The sequence below is a fragment of the Dermochelys coriacea genome, chromosome 9, assembly GCF_009764565.3.
Source record: "Dermochelys coriacea isolate rDerCor1 chromosome 9, rDerCor1.pri.v4, whole genome shotgun sequence".
NCBI classification, from domain to species: Eukaryota; Metazoa; Chordata; order Testudines; family Dermochelyidae; genus Dermochelys; species Dermochelys coriacea.
Genome location: NC_050076.1, coordinates 1,664,712 through 1,690,249, shown reverse-complemented (window position 1 = coordinate 1,690,249; position 25,538 = coordinate 1,664,712). Strand labels below are relative to the sequence as shown.

Sequence of the window (25,538 nt, the reverse complement as noted above, 5' to 3'; positions counted from 1 at the left end):
GGAGGGGAGCCCTGAGCCCAGGGTCACAGAGCAAACCAGTGTCTGAGCACAGATCAGGCGCCAGGAGGTGCTGGCTCCCAGCTCTGGCCATTCTCCTGTAAACAGAGAGCAGACAGCAAGTGGAGATCAGCCCCATCCCAGAGAGACATGACAAGGCGCGGTGGCAGGCTAGCTGAGGAGTGGGATTGTGGCCACAAGGCGATTCAGGTGATGTGGCTGGCTGGCACACACTCGAAATACGAGTGCCCCTCCCACAACAAATGAAACTGCATCACCCTCATGAAAAGCCCGCCCGCCAGTACCAGCCCTTAGCACTCACACAGCACTTCCCAGCTTCAGAGCTTTGCCCCCGCATGGCAGGGGAGTAGGAACCCAAGTTTGAGAGGTTAAACCTGAAAGCCACTTTCTCCAAGCCCGAGAAGGCAGCTGTGAGCGCTGGGATTGGAACGCAGCAGTCCCTGGGCCAGGCTCCCTCTCACTTCATTTCCCTGATCATTTTCAGTTTATAAACAATAAGAATAATGACCCTTGGCTGCACCTCGTCCATCAGCTCCTCCCAATCTGTTACCACCAGGAAGTGCCTTGGCTCCTACATTGCTATTGAAGTAACTTCACCAGGAGAGCTGCATTGGCCCAGAGTCATCACACATCTAATCCTTCAAGACCTCAGCTGGTGAATTCTGCAGCTCTACACATCCCTTGTCGTTCACATTGGCCAACACATGCATTGTCTCCTGTTGCTGGGCCGGCTCCTTGCTGATGGCCTCCTAAGCACAGTGATTTTCAAGCTTCATCTGTTGTAGCAGGAAAGGTTTTAGACTTTCAACTTTGCAAAACTGCAGTGCGGTGGCAACACAAGTCCGAGGATGGGCAACAGAGATGCAGACGATGGAAAAGGCCACTGCGGCCAGGGAACTGCATGGTGCTAATTGTGTCATGTCATTTAACCCAAAACCACGGCACTGAATGCTTCAGAGGTGGGTGGGAGGAAAGGGAGAGCACCATGAACAGAGCCCTGCAAATTTGGGGGTAGCCCGGGAGAGCTCTGCCAGAGAAGATCTAGCAGGTAGGCGTGGGAGGGACCGTGGGGAGGAAGGATTAGGAGGGAAAGCAGCTGGCATGGCCTACGGAAACACAGGGTGTCTTAGTCCCAGGGCAGCCTGGCAGACGGCAGGGATGTGCTTGGCACAAGGGGCGTGGGAGGAGAGTTAGAGTTAATACCTTCTTTCTGGGTAAATTCGTAGAGAGCTGGAAAGAGTTTCAGCGCCTGGGAGCAGACGGAGGAAACAGAGCAGCAGCTGTGATTACTCTGTGCTGCAAGCATGCTGCCTAACCCTGCACGCCAATGCAACATTTCAGAGCTGCTCCTCCCGCTGGGCCAGCTGTGTGTCAAACAGAGAACGCGAGGGTCCAGCCAAGGGCTGTCGCAGAGGGAGCAGGGGTGGCGAGCGGGCACCTCAGGGCGCAGAGCAGCTTGCAGTGATCCCAGGTGCAGCAGGAGTTGGCTGGGGCATGAAGTCCACACTGCACACCAGGTCCTAAGCACCAGGGGCGCCCCTCTGAGGGGTGAATCCTGCCCCAGGGGTTCAGAGGCCATCTGGGCATGGAGGTGACGGAGCTTTGCTGCACAGCCCGTGTTGAATGGGTCAGAGTTGTGCACAGCAGCCTGCAGAGAGGGTGGGGCCAGGAACCCCCCTGTGAAGTTTCTCTGCCATCCCCTCGCCCCATCCCCAGGCAGGGCCCTGTTAGTAGCAGTGTGCAGCCACGGGGCTGAAATGGCTCCAGTCACCCGAGCAGATGCCCCAGCACCAGGCTCAGCGACCATGGCTAAGCACTGGCCACAAGGGCACCAGTGGAGCGTAAGTGGGTCCCCGGTCACCCTTGGAGCTGAGGGGGCTCAGCACCATCCCGGATCAGGCCTGAGAAAGAAGCTGACCCCTTGACACAGGCGCCAGGGCGCAGAATTAAAGCCTTTACCCTGCACATGGCCATGTCGGGGGTGAACACCACCAGGGGGCCAGGCAGTGCCCCCCCGAGAGCAGCACCATAGGTTTAAAGCGGTGGCATCTTCCCTGAGGAGCTCCCTGTGCGGGGCAGCTTGACACACAACTGACTTTAGGTTCCCCGGCTGCCCGGAGCCCTGAAGTCCAGCCTTCACTTTGCCCAGGAACCAGACTGGCTTGTCCAGGCCCTAGGCAAGTCCCCACATCCCCACACTCTGGGAGGTCTGGACTAGGAGCTGTACTGCACAGCTCAGCTCCTCTCTGACACTGGGTAGTAAGCGTCAGAGCCAGAACGAAGCAGGGCAATCGGCATGGGAGAGGAATGGCTCCCGCCCCCAGCCTTCTATTCTTATCTCTTGACTGACCACAGTGCCTTACACCAGGGTTCCTGTTGTGAAATCCAGGGTGCCAGCCGATGAAAGGAGATCACGCTGTTCTTCGTAAATGTCTGACTGTGCAGCAGTGAGCTGAAGCCTCCGGTGGGCTGAATTTTGGAACTTGGTCATTACAAATGAACTTGGATTCAGGTCTGGATTAGGGTTAGGCTAGTCTTCGGGCTTGAGGCCAAACTAGGACCAAGGTATGGAAATCTCTCCGCATGTTGTTCCCATGAAACTTCTGGCATTTTGGGCCAAAATCTTGCACAAATAGTTTTTGCAAGATTTCCGATGCATCAAGTTCTGGAGGAGACAGCTCCTGCCAGTTTTGGATCCAACTCTTTTCATCAAACCCACTGCCCTGAAATTTGGGGCCCCTCTCTAAAATATATGGCAGGAAGGAACAGTAGCCCCTGTTTGTCTGCAGGACAATTGCCTATCACATACATGCAGCCTCCCTTCATTTCTCTCCTGATTAGAAGTAGATTTGCAGTATAATATTGATATGACAGGTAGCAGAATTGATCTGACACCAAGTGCTCATAAAAACATGCATAAGCAGGAATCCACATGTACGGTAGCAGCCTGTGATGTCTCAGTGTGCATTAGTCTGGAAACAACGGGGAAATAGTTTCACATGGTCTTCCCTCTTCTCTTTGAACACACTGCAATAAACCACTCTGCTGCTTCTATTCATGGTTCTTCCAGGCAGATCCACACTTGCTGTAACAAAACAGACCCAACCCTCCCACTCTGACGGGGTTTATCACATTGTACTACAAGGCATATTAAACACAGATGAGCCTGTTTTCATCAGCAAGACAACTGCTATTACACACAAGTTGAAGAAAGGGCAGGGAAGGCTATGTTGCCTCACTTTGGTACCTGTTCCAGGTTGAGGTGTCATTAGAGGAGGTTTTGGAACAAACTGATAAATTAAACAGTAATAAGTCATCAGGACCAGATGACATTCACCTGTGTTCTGAAGGAACTTTGATATGAAATTGCAGAACAACTAACTGTGCTATATAACCTGTCACTTAAATCAGCCTCTGTACCAGATGACTGGAGGATAGCTAACGTAACACTGATTTTTTATAAAGGCTCCAGAGGTGATCTTGGTAATTTCAGGCTGGTAAGCCTAACTTCAGTACCAGGCAAATTGGTTAACACTATATTAAAGAACAGAATTGTCAGGCACAAAGACAATCACAATATTTTTGAAAGAGTCAACATGGCTTTCGTAAAGGGAAATCATGCCTTACAATTCCATTACAATTCTTTGAGGGCATCAACGAATATGGACAAGGGTGATCCAATGTATATAGTTTACTTTAACATTCAGAAAGCCTTTGACAAGGTCATTCACCAAAGGCTCTTAAGAAAGTAGTCTTGGGATAAGAGGGAAGATTCTCTAGTGGATCAGTTATTGGTTAAAAGACAGGAAACAAAGGGTAGGAATCAATGGTCAGCTTTCAGAATGGAGAGAGGTAAATAGCAGAGTCCCCCCCCCCAAGGACCTGAACTGGGAGCAGTGCTGTTTAATATATTAACAAATGATCTAGAAAAAGGAGTAAACAGTGAGGTGGCAAAATTTGCAGATAATACAAAATTACTCATGAGAGTTAAATCCAAAGCTGACTACGAATAGTTACAAAGCGATCCCACTAAACTGGGTGACTGGGCAACAAAATGTCAGATGAAATTCAATGCTGATAGATGCAAAGTAACACACATTAGAAAACATAATCCCAACTATACATAAAAAATGATGGGGTCTAAATTAGCTGTTACCCCTCAAAAATCTCCGCTCAACGTGGATAGTTCTCCAAAAATCTCTGCTCAACGTGCAGCAGCAGTCAAAGCAGCAAGCTGAACATTAGGAACCATTTGGAAAGAAAGAGATTAGACAGAAAATATCAATGCTACTATATCCATCCATGGTACACCCACACCTTGAATACTATGTGCAGTTCTGGCTTCCCCGTCTCTAAAAAGAGAGATTAGAACTGGAAAAGGTGCAGAGAAGGGCAACAAAAGGGATCAGGGGTCTGGACCAGCTGCCATACAAGGAGAGATTACAAAGACTGGGACTGTTCTTTAGAAAAGGATGAGAACGGAGGGCTATGATAGAGGTCTATAAACTTGTGACTGGTGTGAAGAAAGGGTTATTTAGTCCTTCTCATAACACACGAACCAGGAGTCACCCAATGAAATGAACAGGCAGCAGGTTTACAACAAACCAAAGGAAGTATTTCTTCACACAACTCAGAGTCATTGCCAGGGGATGTTGTGAAGGCCAAAAGTATAACAGGGTTCAAAAAAGAACTAGATAAGTTCATGGAGGATAGCTCCATCAATGGCTTTTAGCCAGGATGGGCAGGGATGCAGCCCCATGTCTGGGTGACCCTAAGCCTCTGATTGCCAGAAGCTGGAACTGAGTGACAAATTGCCTTGTTCTGCTCATTCCCTCTGGGGCACCTGGCACTGGCCACTGTCGGAAGACAGGATCTTGGGCTAGATGGACCTTTCGTCCCATTACTGTGTTCTTAGACAGTGCAGTAGGGTGCAAATGCAGATCACTAGAAAATAAAACTGACTAGAAACAAAGGAAAGTGACTTGTTTATTTTCCATTGTCCAAGCAGAGTAATGTCCAATAAAAGTGAACACACTGTGGAAGTGATGAACACCGTTAGGTTTTACAAATTTTTCATCTTTAGCAATCTAAGGTGCTGTTTGCAAGCCCAGTGAGGAGACGGATTTTCTAACCATGCAGTTTAGTCCTTTCCAAACACACACAATTTGAAGGCCAGGCAGGGCCATATGATAATCTAGTCTGATCTCCTGCGAGGGGAACAATTGTATAGTGGAGGTGCGGAGAGCCATTGAACCAAATTGTAAACCCTGTCTGTGATGGAAACCACACATTGGTTGCTATTATTTCTGCAAGCCATGGGTTGCTGCCGCATCCCCATCACCCTACTTCCAGCACGTCTGCATCACACAGGTCAAGAACCTCACCCAGCTATTCCTGCTTCAAGCCCATAACTTCTGTTTGATCTGGAGCCTCTCTTTTAAAACCACCAAAATAATACATGTAATTGAGGGTACAGAATTATCCTTCAAACAGGTGAAACCAAAAGCTATTCAAAATGCACAAATTGAAAAATCCTTATGATTACATTAGTCTGTTTCTCTACAGCAGTATTAATAGGTTAAGTATGATGGCCAAACTCTATATCCAATCGCTATAACTCGTTTGCTTGCCACGGCCTATCGCACTTCAAAAGCTAGAAAACTGGCTAAAGCTGGGGTTATTACTGTAGGTAAATGCTATAAAATACACAGTACATAAAGTACATTTTCAATGTACAATGCTGTGCAGCTGAGATACAAACACAGTCTTCTGTTTACAGTGCTCTCTATGCAAGATCTACAACACAATACTTTGAATGACATCCGTAATGTCGGAAATATGAGGCCTGTGCCCAGTAATGCAATTAACCCTCTATGTTACATGAGTACTGAGCTCCTAATCTGCATTCCTAACCCTATGTAAAATTCTCACCAGTACAATGGATTGAGCAGGGCTATTGCTACAGTGCACAAGCCGCCTGACTTCATACAGCACATACAAAGTGGTCACAATAGTTAAAACTTGGACTATTACAGCCAAAACATAGATACACAAAAATATTTGACTATATGGAACTTTAAATTTAAAAAATGGCCGAGCACTTAGACGGTCTTGTGATCCACTGACCGGTGTGGCAGTGGTTGAAACAATTTCTCTTACTCTATTGATTTCTCTCATTATGCCGGTGGGAGTTTGGGTTGGAATTTCTGTGGGGTGAAATTCAGACGGCCCAACGTCTTCAGTGGTGGAATCAGTAAGATATGGAGCTGCAGACAGAGGTAGCGAGGGGGTGTTCGTATGTGTCACAGACACAGAAGTTGTGGGGGTCTTCCAAGTAAAAGGCAAGTGTTCAGTGACAAGAAAAGATGAAGTGTGGGAACCCATGGAGCTCTCAAGTGTGTGGTGTGGAAGGGCTGTGGTAGAGGGGCAGTGAAAATGATCATCTGGTAGAGACAAGAGAGAAATATTCCTTAATGCTACGGGATTGTCACAAGTTAGGAACGTGACATTTTTTACTATGTCTAAATTCCTCTGGAGCCACCCTTTGAATTCAGCAATTTGACAATCACATTTCCAAGGATTGTTGTCAAGCACAACCTCTTGCAGCTTCGGTAAAGAGGTAAAGAAGTCTCCAGGAAGAGACTGCAGGCTGGTACAATTTAGATAAATTGCCTGAAGATTATTGAGATTATAAAAGAGGTTTTTAGGAAGAACCTCAATCCTGTTATTGAAAAGGGAAATCTCCTGAAGTTTCTGCAGATCCTGGAAGATGCCCTCCGGGAGACTAGAGAGATTATTTGTATGCAGAGACAAAGTAAGAAGTTCATTTAGACCACTGAACACGTTCCTTGGGAGAACACTTAACTCAGGATTGAAAGTCAGCACAAGTAGCTCTAAATTTGTCAAATTACCGAACACAAAATCTGGCACCGTTGAGAGTTTGGTGTCATATACCCACAGACTCCGGAGAATCTTCATTTCTCCAAACAATATTTCTGGAAGGGATCCCAGTGGATTCCCATACAAGGTCAATTTAGTCAAATCGTGCAAATGCAGAAAGAGCCCATGAGATAAAAACTGCAACTTATTTTGAGAGAGAGTTAAACTTTTTAGTTTAAGGAGATTGTGAAATGTGCCTGGGGCAATGGACTGAATATCATTTGAATGCAGAAGCAGCTCCTGCAGCTCTCTCAGGTTATCAAACACACCAGAGTCTATTGAACTGAGCCTGTTCATATACAGAGCAAGCTTCTCAAGTTTGGTTAATGTGCTAAATATATTTCTAGGCAAGGCTGCCAAATAGTTTCTGGATAAGTTCAGTAGTTTAAGCTTGGCGAGGTTTCTTAGCATTCCTTCAGGAAACTCTGTCAGATGGTTTTTGTTCAAAAACAGCTCCTGCAAGTTGACTAGTTTGTCAAACAGGCTGCGCTCAATATCTTTCAGCAAATTATTTTCAAGGATCAACTGCTGAAGGTCCATCATTTCATCGAACACTCCTGTGGGAAGCTGAGTTAACTTGTTGTCAAACAGTTTGAGGGTCTTTAGCTTTACTAAGCCTTTAAAAGCTCCTGGCAAAATTAGGGAAAGCTGGTTTGAAGACAGAATGAGACGCTGTAGCACTGTCATTCCGGAAAAGACTTTGTCCTTCAAGTCTGTTGCCTTAGTATTTGTTATCAGAATTTGTGTCATGTTGGTAGGCAGACCTAACGATGCCAGGTCTTTGATACTGGGATCAGAGCAACGGATGGCATCTTTCAGAATACACTCGCATTTCTTAGGGCAAACGGATGCATTCAGCTGAAGGAAAAGATGGATGATTACAGCTAAACGAAAAACCAACATCCTTGCTGAAGTGCCTGGAATATGAGCAGTTATAAATTAGCACCAGAGAATTCAGTTTCCATTTTACATATTTGTAATAATTTGGTACTAATCATAAAATTTATTGTGTGAATGACTAGCAAAAACCTAAACATGTACTAAACTTCAGTTTGGATTATGATGAAAACTCCCCAAACTCTATGGTTTTATTTGATTACAGACATTTTGATGGTGCTCACCAGGGTTGCCACCTTTCTAATTGCTGGTAACTGGACCCCCCGTGGCCCCACCCCTTCCAAGACCCCAACCCATACACCACCTCTTCTCCCTGGCCTAACCCCTTTTCTGCATCTTCCCCCAGACCTTGCCCTTTCTCCGCCTCTCCCCCCAAGGCCCCACCCCTGTCGCTCATTCCTCCTCACCCCCAATCACTCGCTAGATCGTCTCCATCTCCCTCCTCTCTTCCCCTCCCCCAGCTGGGCTCTCTCGGCTCTGGGGCTGGGATGGGAACTGCTGCAGCTTGACAAGGAGCCTGCCTGCAGGTAGGTTGCGGCCCCGGCTGGGCAGGGGCTGGCACAGGTTAATGACCCAGCGCCTCTCCTCTCCCCACGGTAACCGGACTTTGGGGGCCCAGTCAGTACATCTAACTGAACACTACCAGGTCCCCTTTTTGACCAGACTTTCCAGTCAAAAACCAGGCATCTGTCAACCGTAAATGGTACCTGGTTACAGAAGCTAAAAACCAGACTGTCTGGGTAAAGGCCAGAGGGATGGCAATCCTGCTCATCTCTAAGTTCAGAGGACTAAAGATTTATCATCTTTAATTTTTTATATTTGTATTAGTCAACCACAATAAAAGCATATAATATATCATCAATATTTTGTGATCACTATTCATATTTTAAAGCTCTTTGAAGCATGCTCTTCTTTGAAGATTACAATTTTTATGTTTTATCTTCATCACACAAAACAAGCACTCTTACAGATATGGCCAAACAGCTCAGCGTAAGCCATCCTCCACATCTATACAGTTATATGAAATTTCTCTTCCAGTAAGTCATCTAACATTTGGAAATTAGCTGTGCAATTGTATGTATTAGCAGAAGCACAATAAGGTTTTAGATTCTGTCATACCTGGGAAAGAGTTTAACTGTTGAGAGAGATCAAAGAGGCAACAAAATCTAACACAGTGATGATAATGGAGGACTTCAACACCTCACCCATAAACTGATCAAATGGTACAACAGCACAAAGTAGAGAAAAGCAATTTCTCAACACTTCAAATGATTGCTTCTTGGAACAGCTAATTCCTGAGCACACAAGAAAGGATATTCTTGACTTAGCCTTAAGTAATATATAGGAGCTAATTCAAGAAGTAACAGGAGCTGAGCCAGTAGGTAATAGTGACCATAATATAATTAGACTCAACATCCAAGGGGGAGGTAAGGTACCAGTGGTATTAAACTTTACAAAAGGAGATTTCAGTACAATGTGGTTCGTCATAAAGGCCCTAATGCTACAAGTAAAGGAAGTAAAATCCTTAGAAGTGGCATGGAATGTACTTAACCACCCCACCACCCCCAATAATAACAGAATCTTAGAAGACACACAAGTCGCTGAACACAGAGAATTAGGATGGCAAATAATGAACCATTATGGTTAAATGGCAAGGTTTGAGAGTATAATCAAGCCACAAATAAATCCTTCAAAATTTGGAAATCTGACTCTTGTGAAGCCGATAAATAGGAGCATAAGTACAGCAGGCATTAAGTAAAAGGGAAATTAGGAGGGCCAAAATAAATTTAGAAGAGCAAATAGCTACAAGTATAAAAACGAACAACAAAAGACTTAAATACATAAGAAGTAGGAGACCTGCAGAAGGTGGGGTGGCTGGTTTAACAAGGTTAAAAGGGGCCAATTAAGGAAAATAAGGACATTTGGACGGAGCTGAATGATTTCCTGGCATCATGTTTCATCACAGAGGATGTTTGGGAGATTCCTATCCTGGTCCTGCTCTGAGCTGCTCTCAGAGATGGACATAACAGAAGAAAAGTTGCTGGTGCAAACGGATAATTTAAAAAGCAATAAGTCATCAGGCCTGAGGGTCCATCCAAGAATTCTGAAGCAGCTGAGCTGCTAACAGGAACATCAGATCATTCATTAAAAACAGTCACTGTTCCAGGGAAATGAAGGGAAGCAGTTGTTGTATCTGCTTAAAAAGACTTTTAAGATTCAGGGAACTATGGACCAGTAAGCTTTACATCTGCCTCTGGAAAACTGCTTGAAATGATCAGTACAGACACTAACAAAACACCTGGATGTTCCTGATCTGATAGGGTGTAACCAGCACGCCTTCTGCAAAAGAAAACTCTGTCTCAGTAGGATCCTAGAATTCTTTGATTGTGTAATAAAGAAGCACATAAAGGAAAACCAGCTGACAATTTATTCAGAACCCATCCCCTCCCCCCAAGGGCCTAAGATCCCACACAAAAGCTGGCTAAAGAATCTCATCACTGGGTGAGAGGCAAAGCATCCTCATGGATCAAAAGCTGGCCAGGACACAGAAAGCAGAGTAGGACTGGATTGAGGCCAAAAATGTCAGAAGATTCAAAACAAGATTGGACATTTATATGGATAACAAGAATATCCAGAAAGAAAAGGAGTACTGGTGGCACCTTAGAGACTAACAAATAGTCTCTAAGGTGCCACCAGTACTCCTTTTCTTTTTGCGAATACAGACTAACACGGCTGCTACTCTGAAACCTAAGAATATCCAGAGTTGTTATAATTAATTATGCTGAAAATTCTGTAAGGGACATTAACCTCATACTTCAGGACTTAAGCCATTCCCTGTTGAGAATCAGGACAAGACCAATTGAGGGGCAATTATCCCACTTCCACCTACTGCAGGGTTCTTGCATCTTCTTCTGAAACACGGTGATGGGTACCATCAGAGATAAGACAATGGGCTCCACGGATCTTGGGTCTGACCTAGTGCGGCAATTCCCGTGTTCCTAAGATTTCTCAGTGTATTGTACAAGAATGTCAGGAATTCAGCACATGAACAACATGTAAAACTGACAAGTTTACACACCAGGACTTGAACCCACATTATTGGAAAATCAAATATACCAGATTCAATAAAACGTTATCTAACTTATTCTGAATTACTGTCCTGTGCACATTCTAAACCCAGCCCCCAGCCAAATGTTAAATAAAATAAACTAAAATTAAACTAAAAATAGCGGCTGGAGTCTTACCTTAGAGGCAAAGCAGCCGTTGTAGAGGCATCAAGTAAGCATACAGCAGACAAGTGAGGACTCAGATGATTCTGCATTTTACATGGGAAGGCTGACAGCATAATGCATCCTCAAGATAACACCTCTTAACTTATAGTTATGCAAAAATGAGTGGTATTTTAAAGGCAAAGGCCAGAATTTATTTTAACTTCACTGCCAACAGTTAAATTCATATTTAGTCATGTAAAAAAAATGGACTGATTTTCAGAGGTTCCCCATACCCACAGCTCCCATTTACTCCAGTGGGATTATTGGGTGCACAGCAACACACACAAAACCCCCAAAGGGCTTCTACAAGCAATATGCTTTGGGACAAAAGAGGAGGTTACTTACTTTACAGTAACTGGAGATGTGTTGGTCCTATCAGTATTCCACGGTGGTTATGCATGCGTGCCATGTGTCTAGAGTTGGTGAATTCTTGCCAGCAGTCCTTGCCCATGCCCTTGCCTTTCTTGCGCTTCCAACCAAAGGCTTAAAGGGCGGCGCAGTCTGCCTGCCTCTCTGGTTCTTTTTCTACTGCAAATCCAGTAAAGAGCTGAAGCAAAGCAGGGGAGGGCAGACAGCAGAATAGATATGGACCACACATCCTGAAGAACCTCCAGTTACTATAAGGTAAGTAACCGCCTCTGAGTGCTGGTCCCTCAGTGCATTCCACTGTGGGTGACTGACAAACAGTAATCAAGCAGGGGGAGGTGTGAAGATGCAGGCAGCAGAGCTGTTTGGAGAACCGCTGTCCCAAAGGAAGCGTCAGTGGGAAGGTCTGCACTAGAGCATCAGGCCTCACAAACATATGGATGGAACTCCAAGGAGCTGATTTGCAAATGTCAAGTTAGGGCACTTCCTGAAGCAAGGCCACTGAAATTGCTTGCGTTCTTGTAGAATGAGCTCTCACCCCATCAGGAGGAAGATGCAACTAGTAACAACAGGATACAGCCTGAAATCCACTCAAGGATTCCTCCTGAAATCCACTCCTCTGGGAGGATCTAGTTTGAACTCAGACTCATTCTGCTATAATGAGAAACAATGCAGGTCATTTTCTAATTTGTTTTGTCCTTTGCAAATAGAAGGTAAGAGCGTGTCATACATTGAGAGAATGAAGTTTCTGCTCTTCTTCAGATGCATGCAGATTCAGAAAAAACAGATTCATGGACTGACTGATTCATGTGACACTCCGAAACTTCTTTGGGGGAGGAACTTTGGATGTAGTTGTAAAGAGACTTGGTCCTTATCAAATATAGTGTGTACCACACCCACCACTAGGACTCCCAGCTCACCCACCCTTCCGGCTAAGGTGATGGCCACAAGGAATGCAACTTTCATTGATAGCTACGTGTTCCATGTCTAACCTAATGGCTCAAAAGGAGGCTTAGTGAGTACCGGAAATACAAGGCTTACATCCCAATGAGGAGTAGGTTTTCTTACTGGCAGGAAAATTCTGATCAGGCCCTTTAAGAATCTGCTACCCAATGGGTGAATGAAAATTGAATAACCACCTGACACTGGATGGCATTAACTGATTGCTGCCAGGTGGACTCATATAGAACCAAGAGATAGTCCAAAATAGGGGATTATCTGCTGACTCAGGAGATGTTTCTGCTGTGCCAAGAGAGAAAAACGCTTCATTTGGCTGAATAACATTTCCTAGTGGAGCTCTTTCTGCTATTATTAAGGGTGGTTTGTCCAGCTTCTGATCAGGAATGTTCTAATGTTGATGCCCATCCAAAATCCAAGCCATGAGATAAAGTACTTTGAGGTTGAGATGCTTGATCCTGTGCTTCTCCTGGATCAAGAGATTAGGGAAGGCCTGGATGATGAGTTGATGATGAGATGACTGTTGTAGAAGATTTGGGAGCCAATTGGGGGGAAATGGAGATGAATTGTACCCTGTCATGACTCTAAGACCCAAAGTAGGAGCAGTAAGAGAGGAAAGGCATTGCTCAGATGGTCTGACCAGGGGAGAAAGACAGCATCGCTCTGAGGGCATAGTCAAAGAGCTCCTCTGGAGCAGCCTATGTTGCACTTGTTCATTTGGCAAAACAGAACCTGATCGGGGGACACCCACTGAACAAAAATGTTATTTTTAATCATGCAACTGCCACTCGTAACTGATGGAGAGATACCTGCTGCGGGTGTCTGCTAACACATTCTGAGTTCCTGGAAAATAAGCTGCCAAAAGGGTGCTTTTATTCCAGATACACCAATTACACAGGGTGGCTGCTCCTATACATAGGGGGACTGATCTCACTCCTCTCTGGTTATTGATTTAAAAGGCAGTTGTGAGGTTGTCTGACGTTATGAGGACATGGTGGGATAGAATGAATTGTAGAAAAACCTTGCAAGCTTCTCATGCTGCCTGGAGTTCCAGAAGGTTGATGTGCATCCTGGTCTCTTGGGACATTCAAGTGCCCTGCGCCGTATGGTTGTCCATGTGGGCTCCCCAGCTGAAGAGAGAGGGGTCTCTAATGATCATCTTGTCTGACAAGGCTAATAGGAAGGGGACACTCACATATACCTGATAGAGATCCTTCCACCACACCAAGAAATATGGTACTCTGGACAGAATTATTACCAAGGTATTCATGCCGTGTTTGACTGGTGAATACATTCTCTGGAGCTATGCCTGAAGGTGATGTAGGTGAAGTCTGGTAAATGGGAGAACATAAGTCCATGAAGCCATTGGCTTCAGAAGGAAAACAAGTTCTGACTGGAACTCAAAGGTTGCCTATAACCTGATCTAACCTGACCTATTAGCATGCTCCTGGTGCAAAACCTGTCCCTTTGGAGATGAACCGTTGCCATGACTGAATCTAGAGTGGCCCCTATGAAGTCTGTAGTCTGCATGGAGTGAGGACACTTTTCCAAGTCCATACTGATTCCTAGGGAAGAAAGTCGTTGAAGCATTGATGAGGTTGCCCATAGGCTTCCTGATACGTTTTGGCAATGAGAAGCCTATCATCAACATAAAAGGAAAACAGTGAAGCCGTTATGTCTGAAAAGAGTTGCTACTACCAGAAAGATCTTGGTAAAGACCATGGGGGCAGTGGTGAGGCCGAATGGGAGGACCCTGTATTGAAAGTGGTCAGGGCCCACCATGAATCTGAGAAAATGCCTGTGGACGGGGTGAATATCCATATGAAAGTATGTGACCTTCATATCAAGAGCTGTAAACCATATTTCTTTTTCCAGGGATAGGGTATTGATGCAAGAGCGACGATGTGAAATCTCAGTTGATGAATAAAGTGGTTGAGATTACAGAGATTGAGGATATATCTCTGTCTCCAACTATTCAACTTTTTAGGGACTAGGAACTATGTAGAGTGAAAACTTTTTCCTTGGTGTTGAAGAGGTGTGCACTGTATTGTTCCTTGCTGGAAGAGGGATTTCTCGTGAGAATGCAGGTTTTGGAGAAGGTAGGTAAGTAAACTCGATCACATAGCTGGGATAGATGATATCTAATACCCACTTGTCTGCTATGGCACTCTAGTTGTGGAACTAGAGTACTGAACAACCCCCAAAGGGTACGTGGGGATCACGTAGAGGCATCATAAATGGTTTGCAGCTCTTGAGTTCCTGTCACAAAATATCTTTTTACTGGGGGATAAAATTGAGATGGTGCTGTAGGCATCGGTGAAGGAAAAGGAGAGGTCTGTACCCTGTCTCTTACCAGGAGGGTCATAAAACTGCTGGTGAAATAATTACTGAGATGCCGGTCTAGGTTTGTACGGCTGCCTATGATACTTCCCTTTTAGGGCAGCTGTATATATTCCCACAGAGCAGAGGTTGGCACCGGAGTTCTTTAAATTATATAAGAACTCATCAAGGAAGGCAAAGGCACATGCACAGAGAAACAAACACTGCTTCAAAAATTCTCTGACCCCAGGGGCATGAAGTGCGTGCGTTCCCACAGTGGAATACACATAGAAACCTGCATTCAAAGGAGGACGACAGTTGGGTCAGAGTGGATGTGGTCTACCAGAAAGTGTGGCATATGTGCCTGTGACAAAGTTCCTGCTCTACCTTGGTGGGTCTTGCATTTATTAGTGGATTTGCTCACCTTGGAGTTTCACGGCAGCCCTCAGCTTGGCCGTTTTTCTGAACGCACAGTCCAGGTTGACTCCTCCTGTGTCTGACCAGGAGTTGGGAGGTTTGGGGGGAACCCAGGCCAGCCCTCTACTCTGGGTTCCAGCCCAGGGCCCTGTGGAATGCAGCTGTCTAGAGTGCCTCCTGGAACAGCTGTGCGACAGCTACAACTCCCTGGGCTACTTCCCCAAGGCCTCCTCCCGACACCTTCTTTATCCTCACCATAGGACCTTCCTCCTGGTGTCTGATAATGCTTGTACTCCTCAGTCCTCCAACAGTCCGCGTTCTCACTCTCAACTCCTAGTGCCTCTTGCTCCCAACTCCTCACACGCACACCACAAACTGAAGTGTGCTCCTTTTTAAAACCCAGGTGCCCTGATTAGCCTGCCTTAATTGATTCTAGCAGCTTCTTGATTGGCTGCAGGTGTTCTAATCAGCCTGTCTGTCTTAATTGTTTCCAGAAGGTTCCTGATTGTTCTGGAACCTTCCCTGTTACCGTACCCAGGGAAAAGGGACCTACTTAGCCTGGGGCTAATATATCTGCCTTCTATTACTCTCCTATTCAGCTGTGGTTAAAACTTAATTGGATAACTAATGTAATAAACTCTATTCAGGTAGTTGGTAACACATGTTCTTTATTCTCCCATTTATTAAATGGTTGGAGTTTATTTTTGTCAAAAAAGGAAAGGCAACTGCTCTAAATTCCATGCGACTTGCATATATAAAGTAAAACTGACCCTGTGTTGTCATCTTATTTGAATATACAGTTTGAAAATTTGTGGTACAAATACTGTTACATCTTGTGTGATAAGATGGAAGTGAAAAGGGGAAGAGATTTCACTACCAGAGAAGAGCTGTTTTCTGCTGTCATTTAAGAGCAACAGTGTACACCATTCCAGCTGTAATGGTTTGGAACTGATTAAAATGTTGTTTAAAAAAGTAAAAAAAAAAAATTACTCTCCTATAGCCATCTGGCCCGACCCTGTCACAGTGCCCCAACAGCCCAGTAGAAGTCTGAGTAGAGCCGGAATTCTTTATTCCATCCGCCATCATGAATAAGGTGCAGAAACACATGCCCTAGAGCAGCAGAATGTCTCGCTTATGTTATGTCACCTGTCCAATACATAACTGGATATACAGGTTTTTGTAGTAGACCCAAAGGAACATCAGTTTCAGATTCATGTATGTATTTATTTTTAAATCACCTGTACTTCTGCCAAAGTGTAAGGATCTGGGAAACAAGGTCCTTCAGTTCCAGCCACTTCTCCATCACAAGGCTTTTCTGCATCAGAGCTAGAATCGTGGCAGCACCAATAGGGAATGGACACCTTTCTGCTCCAGACTTAGACTAAGCAATCCAGATTGAGCACTTTTTACCTCCTTTCTGTGTCTCCACAGTTTAATTCCCTTGCCTCCATGAACTGTCTGAAACAAAAACTTAAGTCCATAAGGATCCTGGTGAAAGCAAAAGGTTCATAAAATATTGTTTTGGATCCAGGTTTGTGCCTGGGTTTTTAAAAAAACCTGTCAAGCTTTTGGGTGTTGGCTGGACTCCTCTCAAACACATTCTACCTTAACTTTTCTTAAACAAAGTTTTTTGTCCTGGAATATTTAAATGTATTTCCACACTGCAGTATGGAAAAGGTCTCAGCCTCACTCATGAAGTGATATTTCCAGACTCAGAGCAGGATAGATATAGTAGTGTCAGGAACAACATTGTTTGCAGGCAGAAGACTGGCAAGAAATGGAAGTGTCACCTTAGAAGAAATGCTATCAGCACACCATGCTGCAAGGAAGCAGCACTGGAAGATCTCAATAATGAAGCAGAAATGCATCACTACCCTTAGTAAGGTACAAGTTACAGCCTCAACATGGCCTTCATCAATCCATGATGGAAGACTAAGGTCATTGTCATTGTTTCCAGATATTAATCTGGTGTGTGTCTATGCGCACACATGTCCCTTACTCAGCAAGAGTGCATGGAGATGGGGCTGAGCCGAAGCCCACTGAAGCCAATGGGAGTCATTCCATCTATTTCAGTGGGCTTTGAATTGAGCCCCAAATGTGTGATAGAGGGAATTAGAGAAACATTCCTGAACACTAATAACAAAAGCTATGAAAGTACACGCTGTTCATTTACATTTTTATTTCAAATAGCTTCAATCATAAAAATGATTTTACAAGGCTATTTACAATTGTAATGTACAGTTATGCATGGTGCCTCTTTGACAACCGGTACCATTCCAGAGCAGCAGCGCATGGTTTTAAATATAAAGATGCAGTGTCACTTCTGATTTAAACTAGCTTTTTAAAAATAAGAGGAAGATGAGCTTCCAGAGAACACTAAAATCATGAGCCTTCTATTTTTGTTAGTTTCAAGGAAGTCATCACCGAAACCAAGAGAAGTTTCTGGTTCACAATTATCAAACAAGCTGCAATTCATTGAAAATAGCTGTAAAAACCTGAAGCTATACTGTATAAAATTAACATATTCAGGACTCTAAAAATTGTCAGAAAACCACCCCTTTCCCTCAGACATATAAAAATCTAATTTTATAATTCAAAATTTCATGGGAGAAATTCTAAAGCACTTCCTAAATCTTGAATGTTGTGATGACCAAGGAAAATACTAAAAAACTTGCAGCATAAAAAAGCATCCTGCATGTGTTTAATGTTAATATAATATATACATAATACAGTAGAGGATTATTTACCCAATTTCAGATGAACTGGTTCAGCACAATCTTCATAAACACAGAACAAGAAATAAAATAAATAGAATAAAAAATGGTGACCATTTTAAAAATAAAAGTGCAATTGTAAAAGTTCCCAATTTAAAGTTTACACATGAATCGAAATAATCTTGCTTTGTGGCTGGCTTCGCCACTTTTACTCAAGCATTATTTGCAGCTTATTTTACAGCAGACTTAGTGATATAATGTAGGAAACCTACAGTTGCCATTAATTGTATCTGAAGGGAAGGAGAACTTTAAAAACAACCCTGAGGGATACACATGTTAAAGATCTGGTTATTTATTTAAACAAATTTAAAAGTTACATTTATTATTTAACAATTTCTTTCCTGGGTAGACCATTCCTTTAAGTATGTGCATAAATAATATTTATATCAGTCATATTTACAAATCCTAACACACTGAAGTAAGATGTATACAGATTTAAATTTAGGTCTGTATACACCTAAATAATTTAATAAGAAAATCTGAATCAAACTCTTCAGTGTGAGGCTGAATTATATAATAGAAAGAAAAAAGACCATCAAGAATATTTAGTAGGGCCCACTAAATAGTTCTGTTCATCTGAATTCATTAGCTTTCAAGAACAAATTTACAGAAGGTTTCTTTTAAGCACAAGCTCTGAAGTCCTACATACTTCAACTTATGAACTGAACTTGCTAATTTAGGGCCAGATCTAGTTTGCTATCTTTCTGTACACTTGAAAAATCACATCTTCCTTTCAAAGTGATATACAGGCAAATAGGGCCGAACCCTGCCCTGAGGTAAGAAGGTGCAATTCCTAGGGACTTCAGTAGGAGCTGCGCCTACTTCCATGGCTGTATTTGAACCCTCAGAAATACAAAACCTTGCAACAAAAAGAAAAATTTAAAAGGATTTTTTTTCCCAAAAAAGACAGCTGATCTATTATTCTTAACAATAACTAATTGTTCTTGGTCAAAGACCCTAGCTGCTCAGTCATATGATGTCAAAAGCATCCACTAATTTTGGTGTCCAACTTGAAGAACATAGCATCTGACTCTCATAGGTGCTGAGCACCCAGAATTCCATTTGGAGTCCAAGAAATCTGCAGGTGCTCAGGACCAGTGAAAATCATGCTCTCGTTTTCATAAGCCATGCACCCAAAATTAATGGACACACTTGACAATTTTGGCCCTAATTAAAAAAATTAGAATACTCTTTAAACAAACTCACTGCTCTACAAGTAGTTTACTCCTTAGTATCTGGACATTTCTAATGGGATGGTACACAGAATATCATCATCACAAATGAAAGACTGACTTTAACGTCTGAACGAGGACAGACTGATTAGCAGTTTGGGGGAAGAGCACTAAGCAACAGTACCTGAAAGACGAAGACCACATGCACATTTTCTTCTTCACTTTTGACTGAACAAGCAAGTCAAAATGAATGAAACTAACTCAAAACCCCCCATAAGTTAACGTTTAAACAAATCTAGGATGTGGTCGTAAGTCACAGCTCCAAGGTCCAAGATGCATAGCTTCATGGAATCTTTCCACTAAAGTAAAGTATTTTATATAAAGGGGAGATATAAAGAATATTCACTTAACTAGCAATATTCTTCTCCCCCTGCTTCTCCCCCCCCAATTCCACACTAATGAGATATTTCAAAGACTCAACAGTGGCAACATCAGTAACAGTGATCCAGTTTTTACACTTTTCTGAAGTTACAAATATTGTTTGAAGTTCAACAGTACAAAAGGCAGGAAAAGGACAATTCTGTTCTGCACTACTGATTAGAAGCTGGTAAATGCCATCCCAAAATAAAACAGGAAGAGAGCTGTCAGCTGGCATAGAGGATAGTACACCCATTAATTCATGAGGCGTAACTGTTAATGTAACTGCTAATCTTCACAGTCCTAGAGGAACCCTCCAAACCATTTATGTCCCAATTATTAATGCCAAGGTTGGCATGGCACATTCAACCCCATCCAGGCAAGGAGGATATTGCCATACACGAAAACACAAGGGAAATAGGCCTGAACTGCAAAACTCCTCTTACGAAAGAGCCCTAGAGAATGATATCCTCCCTAGATAACGTAACAAGCTACCCCCCAAGATTTTATAGCGGGAGACCACTCCATAGAGTGGAGTAATTTCCACAGGTTTCATTCAGCCCCACATACAATCCTACAGGAGTTTTCATGTAAGGGTCAGATCTGGATTTCTGGTGTCCTCTCCCAAAGTTCAGAGTGGCTTAGATCTGTCTATTTCATGGAGTTAAAAAAGGCAGTCCAAATCTCAGCACTTTTTATTCTTTCAAAAGAGCACAGAAACTGACTGTAGGAGTTTTTCCTCAAGGTTTTACTGTTATTTGGTTGCCAAAGGCTTTGGGTTTTTTATCCATTTTGACAGGCTTCTAAAACCCAGTATTTTTGAAATTGTTGCTGCTTGCTGTCTCATATTTGAGATTTCATTTCCCTAGTAGCCTAGTACAGTGCTCTTTGGCACCACCTCACAGTGAAACTGCACTCACACTTCAAGTACTCATGGCACCATTGGATGCAAAAGATTTAAAAAGAGAGAAATTCACGGCAGCCCAATAATTTTATAACAAGACCTGGATTTTGGCTCATCTGTTTCCATCTTAACATTGCTGCACACAACTACATGGTAATTAAGACACTGGTAGACCAATCCTTTGGTATTTATAAGCCCTTGGTGTCCAGGATTAATATTTGCTAAACATTTTCTGCTTCCTAGCAGTAGTTCTGGCCTTGCTGGTGCAAAGGTGTTAAAAATCGCTCACACAATACCAATAAAACCTGGTCTGATAAGAGTAATCTAATCCCTTTGTAGGACAGAGAGAGTGTATGGAGCCACCAGTCAGTTAAACGCAATAGAAGTGAGACGTAAGGGAAGAAGAATTATTTGGCCTAGGTTTTTCAAAGACCCCAACAACCTGTCTTTCTGCAGCCTACGACTAGCTGAAGAGGAGGGTAAGAGCTCATTTGAGAGTAATGTGCTTCCTTCCTCCTAGGGACTGAACACACAGTTTTTACTGCATTCCCAGTACCTGCAGGGTCAGACTTAAGGACTAGCTGCAAGTCCAAACTCTTACCTGTCCCACAGCTGGAAACTCTCTTGCACTACTAGGTATGAACTTGTTTTTAATCCATGTGAAATAGGAGGGATACACACTAAAACTCCAGGATCATCTTACAGTCACGATGCTTTCTGATAAAAAGTGAAGAAATAACTGACAACCCTTTCCATGTGGTTTCTATGGGTCTCTAGTATTGCTGTGAAAAGGTTGTGTCAGACAGCACACTATGCTCACATTGCTGTTGGTACACAGAGTGGAACAATTACCACCAAATATTAACATTCCCCAAATATTCAAAGGACCCTATTTAACTGCCCTGCAGTTTAAACCTTTAAATACAGCTCACTTTGGGCAAGTGAGGCTTCAAAATTTAGTAAATATTTTTTTCTTCTGTTGTACGTCATCTAGCTCAATGTTTCTTAATGGTATAATTTGTATGATGTTCAGCTCTGAACTTTGTATTCAGAGACAAAATAACCGGGAATGTTTGTACTAGGAGAACACTTAATATGCTGCAATACTAAATAAAGCCATAAAATTACATAACTCTGAATACTGCTAAAGAAACATACCACTGAGATTCATTGTTATGTTATAGTGATTATTGGATATGAACCATTTTCCTGGGTTGGAGCTTTAGCTTCTGTAGTAGTTCTAGGTTTTGGTGGCCATTCTGGATCAACCAACAATTCCTGAGCTAAGTGCATGTACTTGGCTTTTGGAATCTTCTTTCTGCAGCCAAACAGGGAGGAAAGGAAGCATCCTCTCCAGCGATCCAAAGCCTCCTGCAGAAGGGACAGGGAAATGAACAGATATGAAAACCAGGCTGCCAAGAGCAAAATACTTTAAAACCACGTCAGAAATTTCACAATGAGACATCAGAAATGAGACGGACTTTCATTATGAATTGTTTTAGTTTCTGATTTATAAATTGTCATTATATAGGATCAAGACAGTGTGGTGCAGAATCTATGTACACGGCTGTGCCTACTCCCTCTTCTGCAGTATGGCAGCAATGAGATCTCAAAAGGTACAAATGCGAGGAGAAAAGAAGATTCTGCATCACAGTATCCAGGTCTCATGTGCCTGCAATCCCATTCATGCACATTCCAAAGCACTCACAGTACTGCCTATATCTGCGCTGTTTCAGAGGAACTAGTCAACTCCCAAAGTAAACTATTGAGGAGTAATGGCCTTAAAACACTTCTTGTGATATAACTGTCTGTTTGATGCCCAAGTTTGGGGAAAAACCCTCTAAATATTTTATACTTACACAAGTTTGTTCAACGGTATCCAACCAACAATAAGCAGTAAGCAATTTAAACTAAACATGCCTATCTGACAATGTGTGCTATTAAAAAGCATGCAAAGCAGTGAATTAGAAGCAATCTGCTAGTATGTACGAATAAATCACACCGTGTTTATTTATTTTCTTAAAAGTCCTCCTCACTCCCCTCATCCTAAATAGGCAATACATACACCTTAGAAATTTTACTGCACTAACTGGAATAAATAGACAAACACACTGCTAACATTCTCAAAGTATCTGGCTCCTCCCATTTCTCAGTCTACCTCAGCCTACTGTGTAGGGCTGCCATGCGGGTGGATATACATACAAGTGATTGCCCTTATGCTCCCTGGCTTAGATTTATCCCCGTGCAGAATCCTAGGCACCGCTGAAGTTCTCAAAATCAAGCTCAACTTTGACTGAAGCAATGGCTGGGCCTCGTGCTGGTTCTCTGCCCAGAGGTAGACAAAAGCTATAAGGCGTTAAAGGGAATAACCAATCCAGCAGTGTTTTACTACATTGCATTTTCCATAGACAGCAGCCTCTGGGTGGTACCAAATGCAGTTTGTTGACTATCTCTTGAGGAGGAGGAGCTGCCAACACCAGCTTAAAAAGCTTAAAAAGGAGTAGTAATTTACCATGTCTCATTTTGTTTCCCTTTGTTTGTATGTACCATAAATTACTGATCACACAGAGGATGCTCCAATACCTTCTGAAGTCAATTTAATTCATTTCACTGGGAGCTGGATCAAACCCACAGTTAAGAACCTTGATTTCATGAGAATTAAGACATTTCTAGTCCCACTTTACTGATCTGCTGACATGCAGACTACAACTAAGTGTCTGGGATGGACATTGGTGACACTGCATTTGTTAGTCCCTGAAATTCTAAGTGTGTCATTTTGGAGTGAAAAAACAAGCCAATGGAAAAATTAGAGAGGCCTCACACTGTTTCTCAGGTCCTGTAAGTGAAGCTAAACTTCTTAACGTACACTTATCTGCTTAGGACATGTTTACAATAATATTTAAAGATGCTTCTGTTAAAATCCCTTTTAATTGTAAAGTTACAGAAATATGATAAAGACACTATTTAAAAACAGGTTTATACAGGCAGAAAAACAAACACATCCAGAAACCACTACAAAATGCATGATAAAAAAAACTAAATTAATCTGCATACTGTTGAATGATTGACAGCAAAATACTGGTCTCCAACCTGAGGCGGCTGGGGCATGGTGAGGCGATATTCTCCTTGTTTATCTCGGCTGAACACAATCTTCCAAAGGATCATGTCAAGGAGGATATTCTGTGAGACATTGCAATGTGTGGGAAGAATTAAAAAGACTAATGATCATTTGTTGTTAGTGTGCACATAAAAATAAAATCTGAAACAGTGATATTGGCATAATTAGCTCAGTGCAGAATTAAACTCAGCTTTCATTTGACAAAATTTATTTTTATCAGTATTTAAGAGAGAAACCATCTTCAGTATTTAAGTGCTTACATGAGGGTTTTAAGAGCATGAATATATGTTTTACATTAATTGCAATTATGACAACTGCATTTACACAAATAGGATTTCTTTTTAAAACCAGTTTTGACACTACTATTTTAAGAATCCCCAATAAGCACTGCAAGTTCTAAGGAAACTTTGAATTAAGATTCTTTTCTCAAATCATGTTTTGCATTCTGATTACTCTGATTTTTTGGGTATTTATTTATCAGTGTTGATCACAGTCCAAAGTTAGTTATTAGGTTTGAGGGGGCATAGGTGCGGATGCTGTGCTCAGAGGCAGAGGGAATTGAGTGGTGAGTGGTGTGTTTGGTCTGTCTGTTCTCCAGGAAGGTTGCGTGGTTGGGCTGTGGACCCCTGACCAGGCTAGGTGAGACAGGTGTGTCTGTGTCGCAGTGAGGGAAGTGTGGCTGTAACCCTGGGTGGTCTTTGAACAGACACAGGGTTTGAAGTGTCAGAGGTTAACCCTGCCCTGCTAAAGAGCGGGTAGAGCTGAGCAGTGAAGCTTAGTATATAGTCAGTTGCCAGGTGAACTCCTGAGGTAGGCAAATAAGAGTGACAAGCTGGTGAGTTTTGGAGGGAGTCTGGCTCCTTCTGTTGAAGGTATAGCTCTACTCCACGTAGCAAATATGGACCACAAGGAAACAACTGTGTCCTGCCTCGGACATGCTATGTTTACTTTTCTGTCAGAAGACCAAATAGATCTCTAGTGCATGAATGCAAGCTGGTGGCCATACTACAGGAGAAAATATCTGGTCTGGAAGCACAAGTTTCAACACTTCTTTGACAACCACATTGGAAATCATTACTACAGACACGACAAGGGGAAGAGTCTGTGAAAGGAGAACTGGAGAGAACAGAAACCAAAGAAATGGGCTGATGATTCATGACCAGGAGCAGAGAGAAAACCAGGAGGTATTCAACTCAGCTAAAAGTCCTCATTCCATATCAGGTACTCAGTGAAACAACTACAGAGGAACCTGTCTCCGGAGTAACAGAACAGAAAGCTAAAAGGGACATGCCTCATGGGCATCCTTGCATTATAAAGCAAGCAGCTATAAAGACAGGTTTTTCACCTGTCTCAAGAAGGCAAACAATCCTCATTAGTGACTCCATATGAAGAATGGACACAGAAATTAGCAAAGGACACAAGGAGAGCAGAGTGGTATGCTGTCACCCCAGGGCGAAAATATGAAATGCAAGTGCAAGAAGGATGGGGTTATTAAACCTTCTGGCAAGTCTCCACTGGTGGGAATACACACGGGTTCCAATGCTATGGCATCCCACAGATTGCAGAAAACTTCAGGGATCTTGGAAGGGAGCTGAAGAGGAGGAACGTCCAAGTTATCTTCTTGGAGAGCCTTCCAGTCCCAAAAGCAACAGAAGGCAGAAAATACTGGACGTGAACCACAGACAGTGCAACTGGTATGAAGCTGAAGGTTTGGATTTGTGGAGGACTGGGCCATATTCCAGTGGGAGACAGGGCTACATGAATGGGACCAGCATGCATCTCACAGGCCGCTAATCATCTCACTTCGAGACTCACTGGAGCCGATGAGGGGGAGAGGGTATTAAACCAACAACACAAGGAACAGGTGCTAAGGGGGCAAATGCGGTGTTAACTCAAACTCAGTGTGTCATTAACAAATTGAACAGATGTGAAAATGTGAAGAGCATATTGCTTATATACCAATGCTAG

General features: G+C 43.1%; 2 protein-coding genes across 11 annotated transcripts in view; both read right to left on the bottom strand.

Moving 5' to 3' along the window:
• Positions 1–4,991: 4,991 nt before the first annotated feature.
• GP5 (glycoprotein V platelet) lies at positions 4,992–12,690 on the bottom strand. Its single transcript, XM_038415626.2, has 2 exons — positions 11,100–12,690; positions 4,992–7,874 (listed from the first exon to the last, which is right to left on the bottom strand). The coding sequence occupies exon 2, from the start codon at positions 7,858–7,860 to the stop codon at positions 5,914–5,916; it is 1,947 nt and encodes a 648-aa protein (XP_038271554.1). The 5' UTR covers positions 7,861–7,874; positions 11,100–12,690; the 3' UTR covers positions 4,992–5,913.
• A 4,659-nt stretch (positions 12,691–17,349) lies between these two features.
• Positions 17,350–25,538, bottom strand: part of ATP13A3 (ATPase 13A3) — a 154,061-nt gene continuing 145,872 nt past the window's right edge. For 6 of the 10 annotated variants that reach the window (XM_038415624.2, XM_043493083.1, XM_043493084.1 and 3 more), the window contains 3 exons: positions 23,507–23,632; positions 21,611–21,823; positions 17,350–19,507 (listed from right to left, as the gene is read on the bottom strand). In XM_038415624.2, coding sequence (XP_038271552.1) covers positions 21,626–21,823; positions 23,507–23,632 — 324 coding nt within the window. In that variant the 3' untranslated portion in view covers positions 17,350–19,507; positions 21,611–21,625. Of the gene's footprint in view, positions 21,824–23,506; positions 23,633–25,538 lie in introns of all 10 variants that reach the window. The other 4 variants (XM_043493085.1, XM_043493086.1, XM_043493078.1 and 1 more) reach the window with 3 other exon arrangements.

Excerpts from the sequence above, each read along its gene's own strand:
- GP5 (XM_038415626.2), bottom strand. The coding sequence starts at position 7,860 with ATGTTGGTTTTTCGTTTAGCTGTAATCATCCATCTTTTCCTTCAGCTG.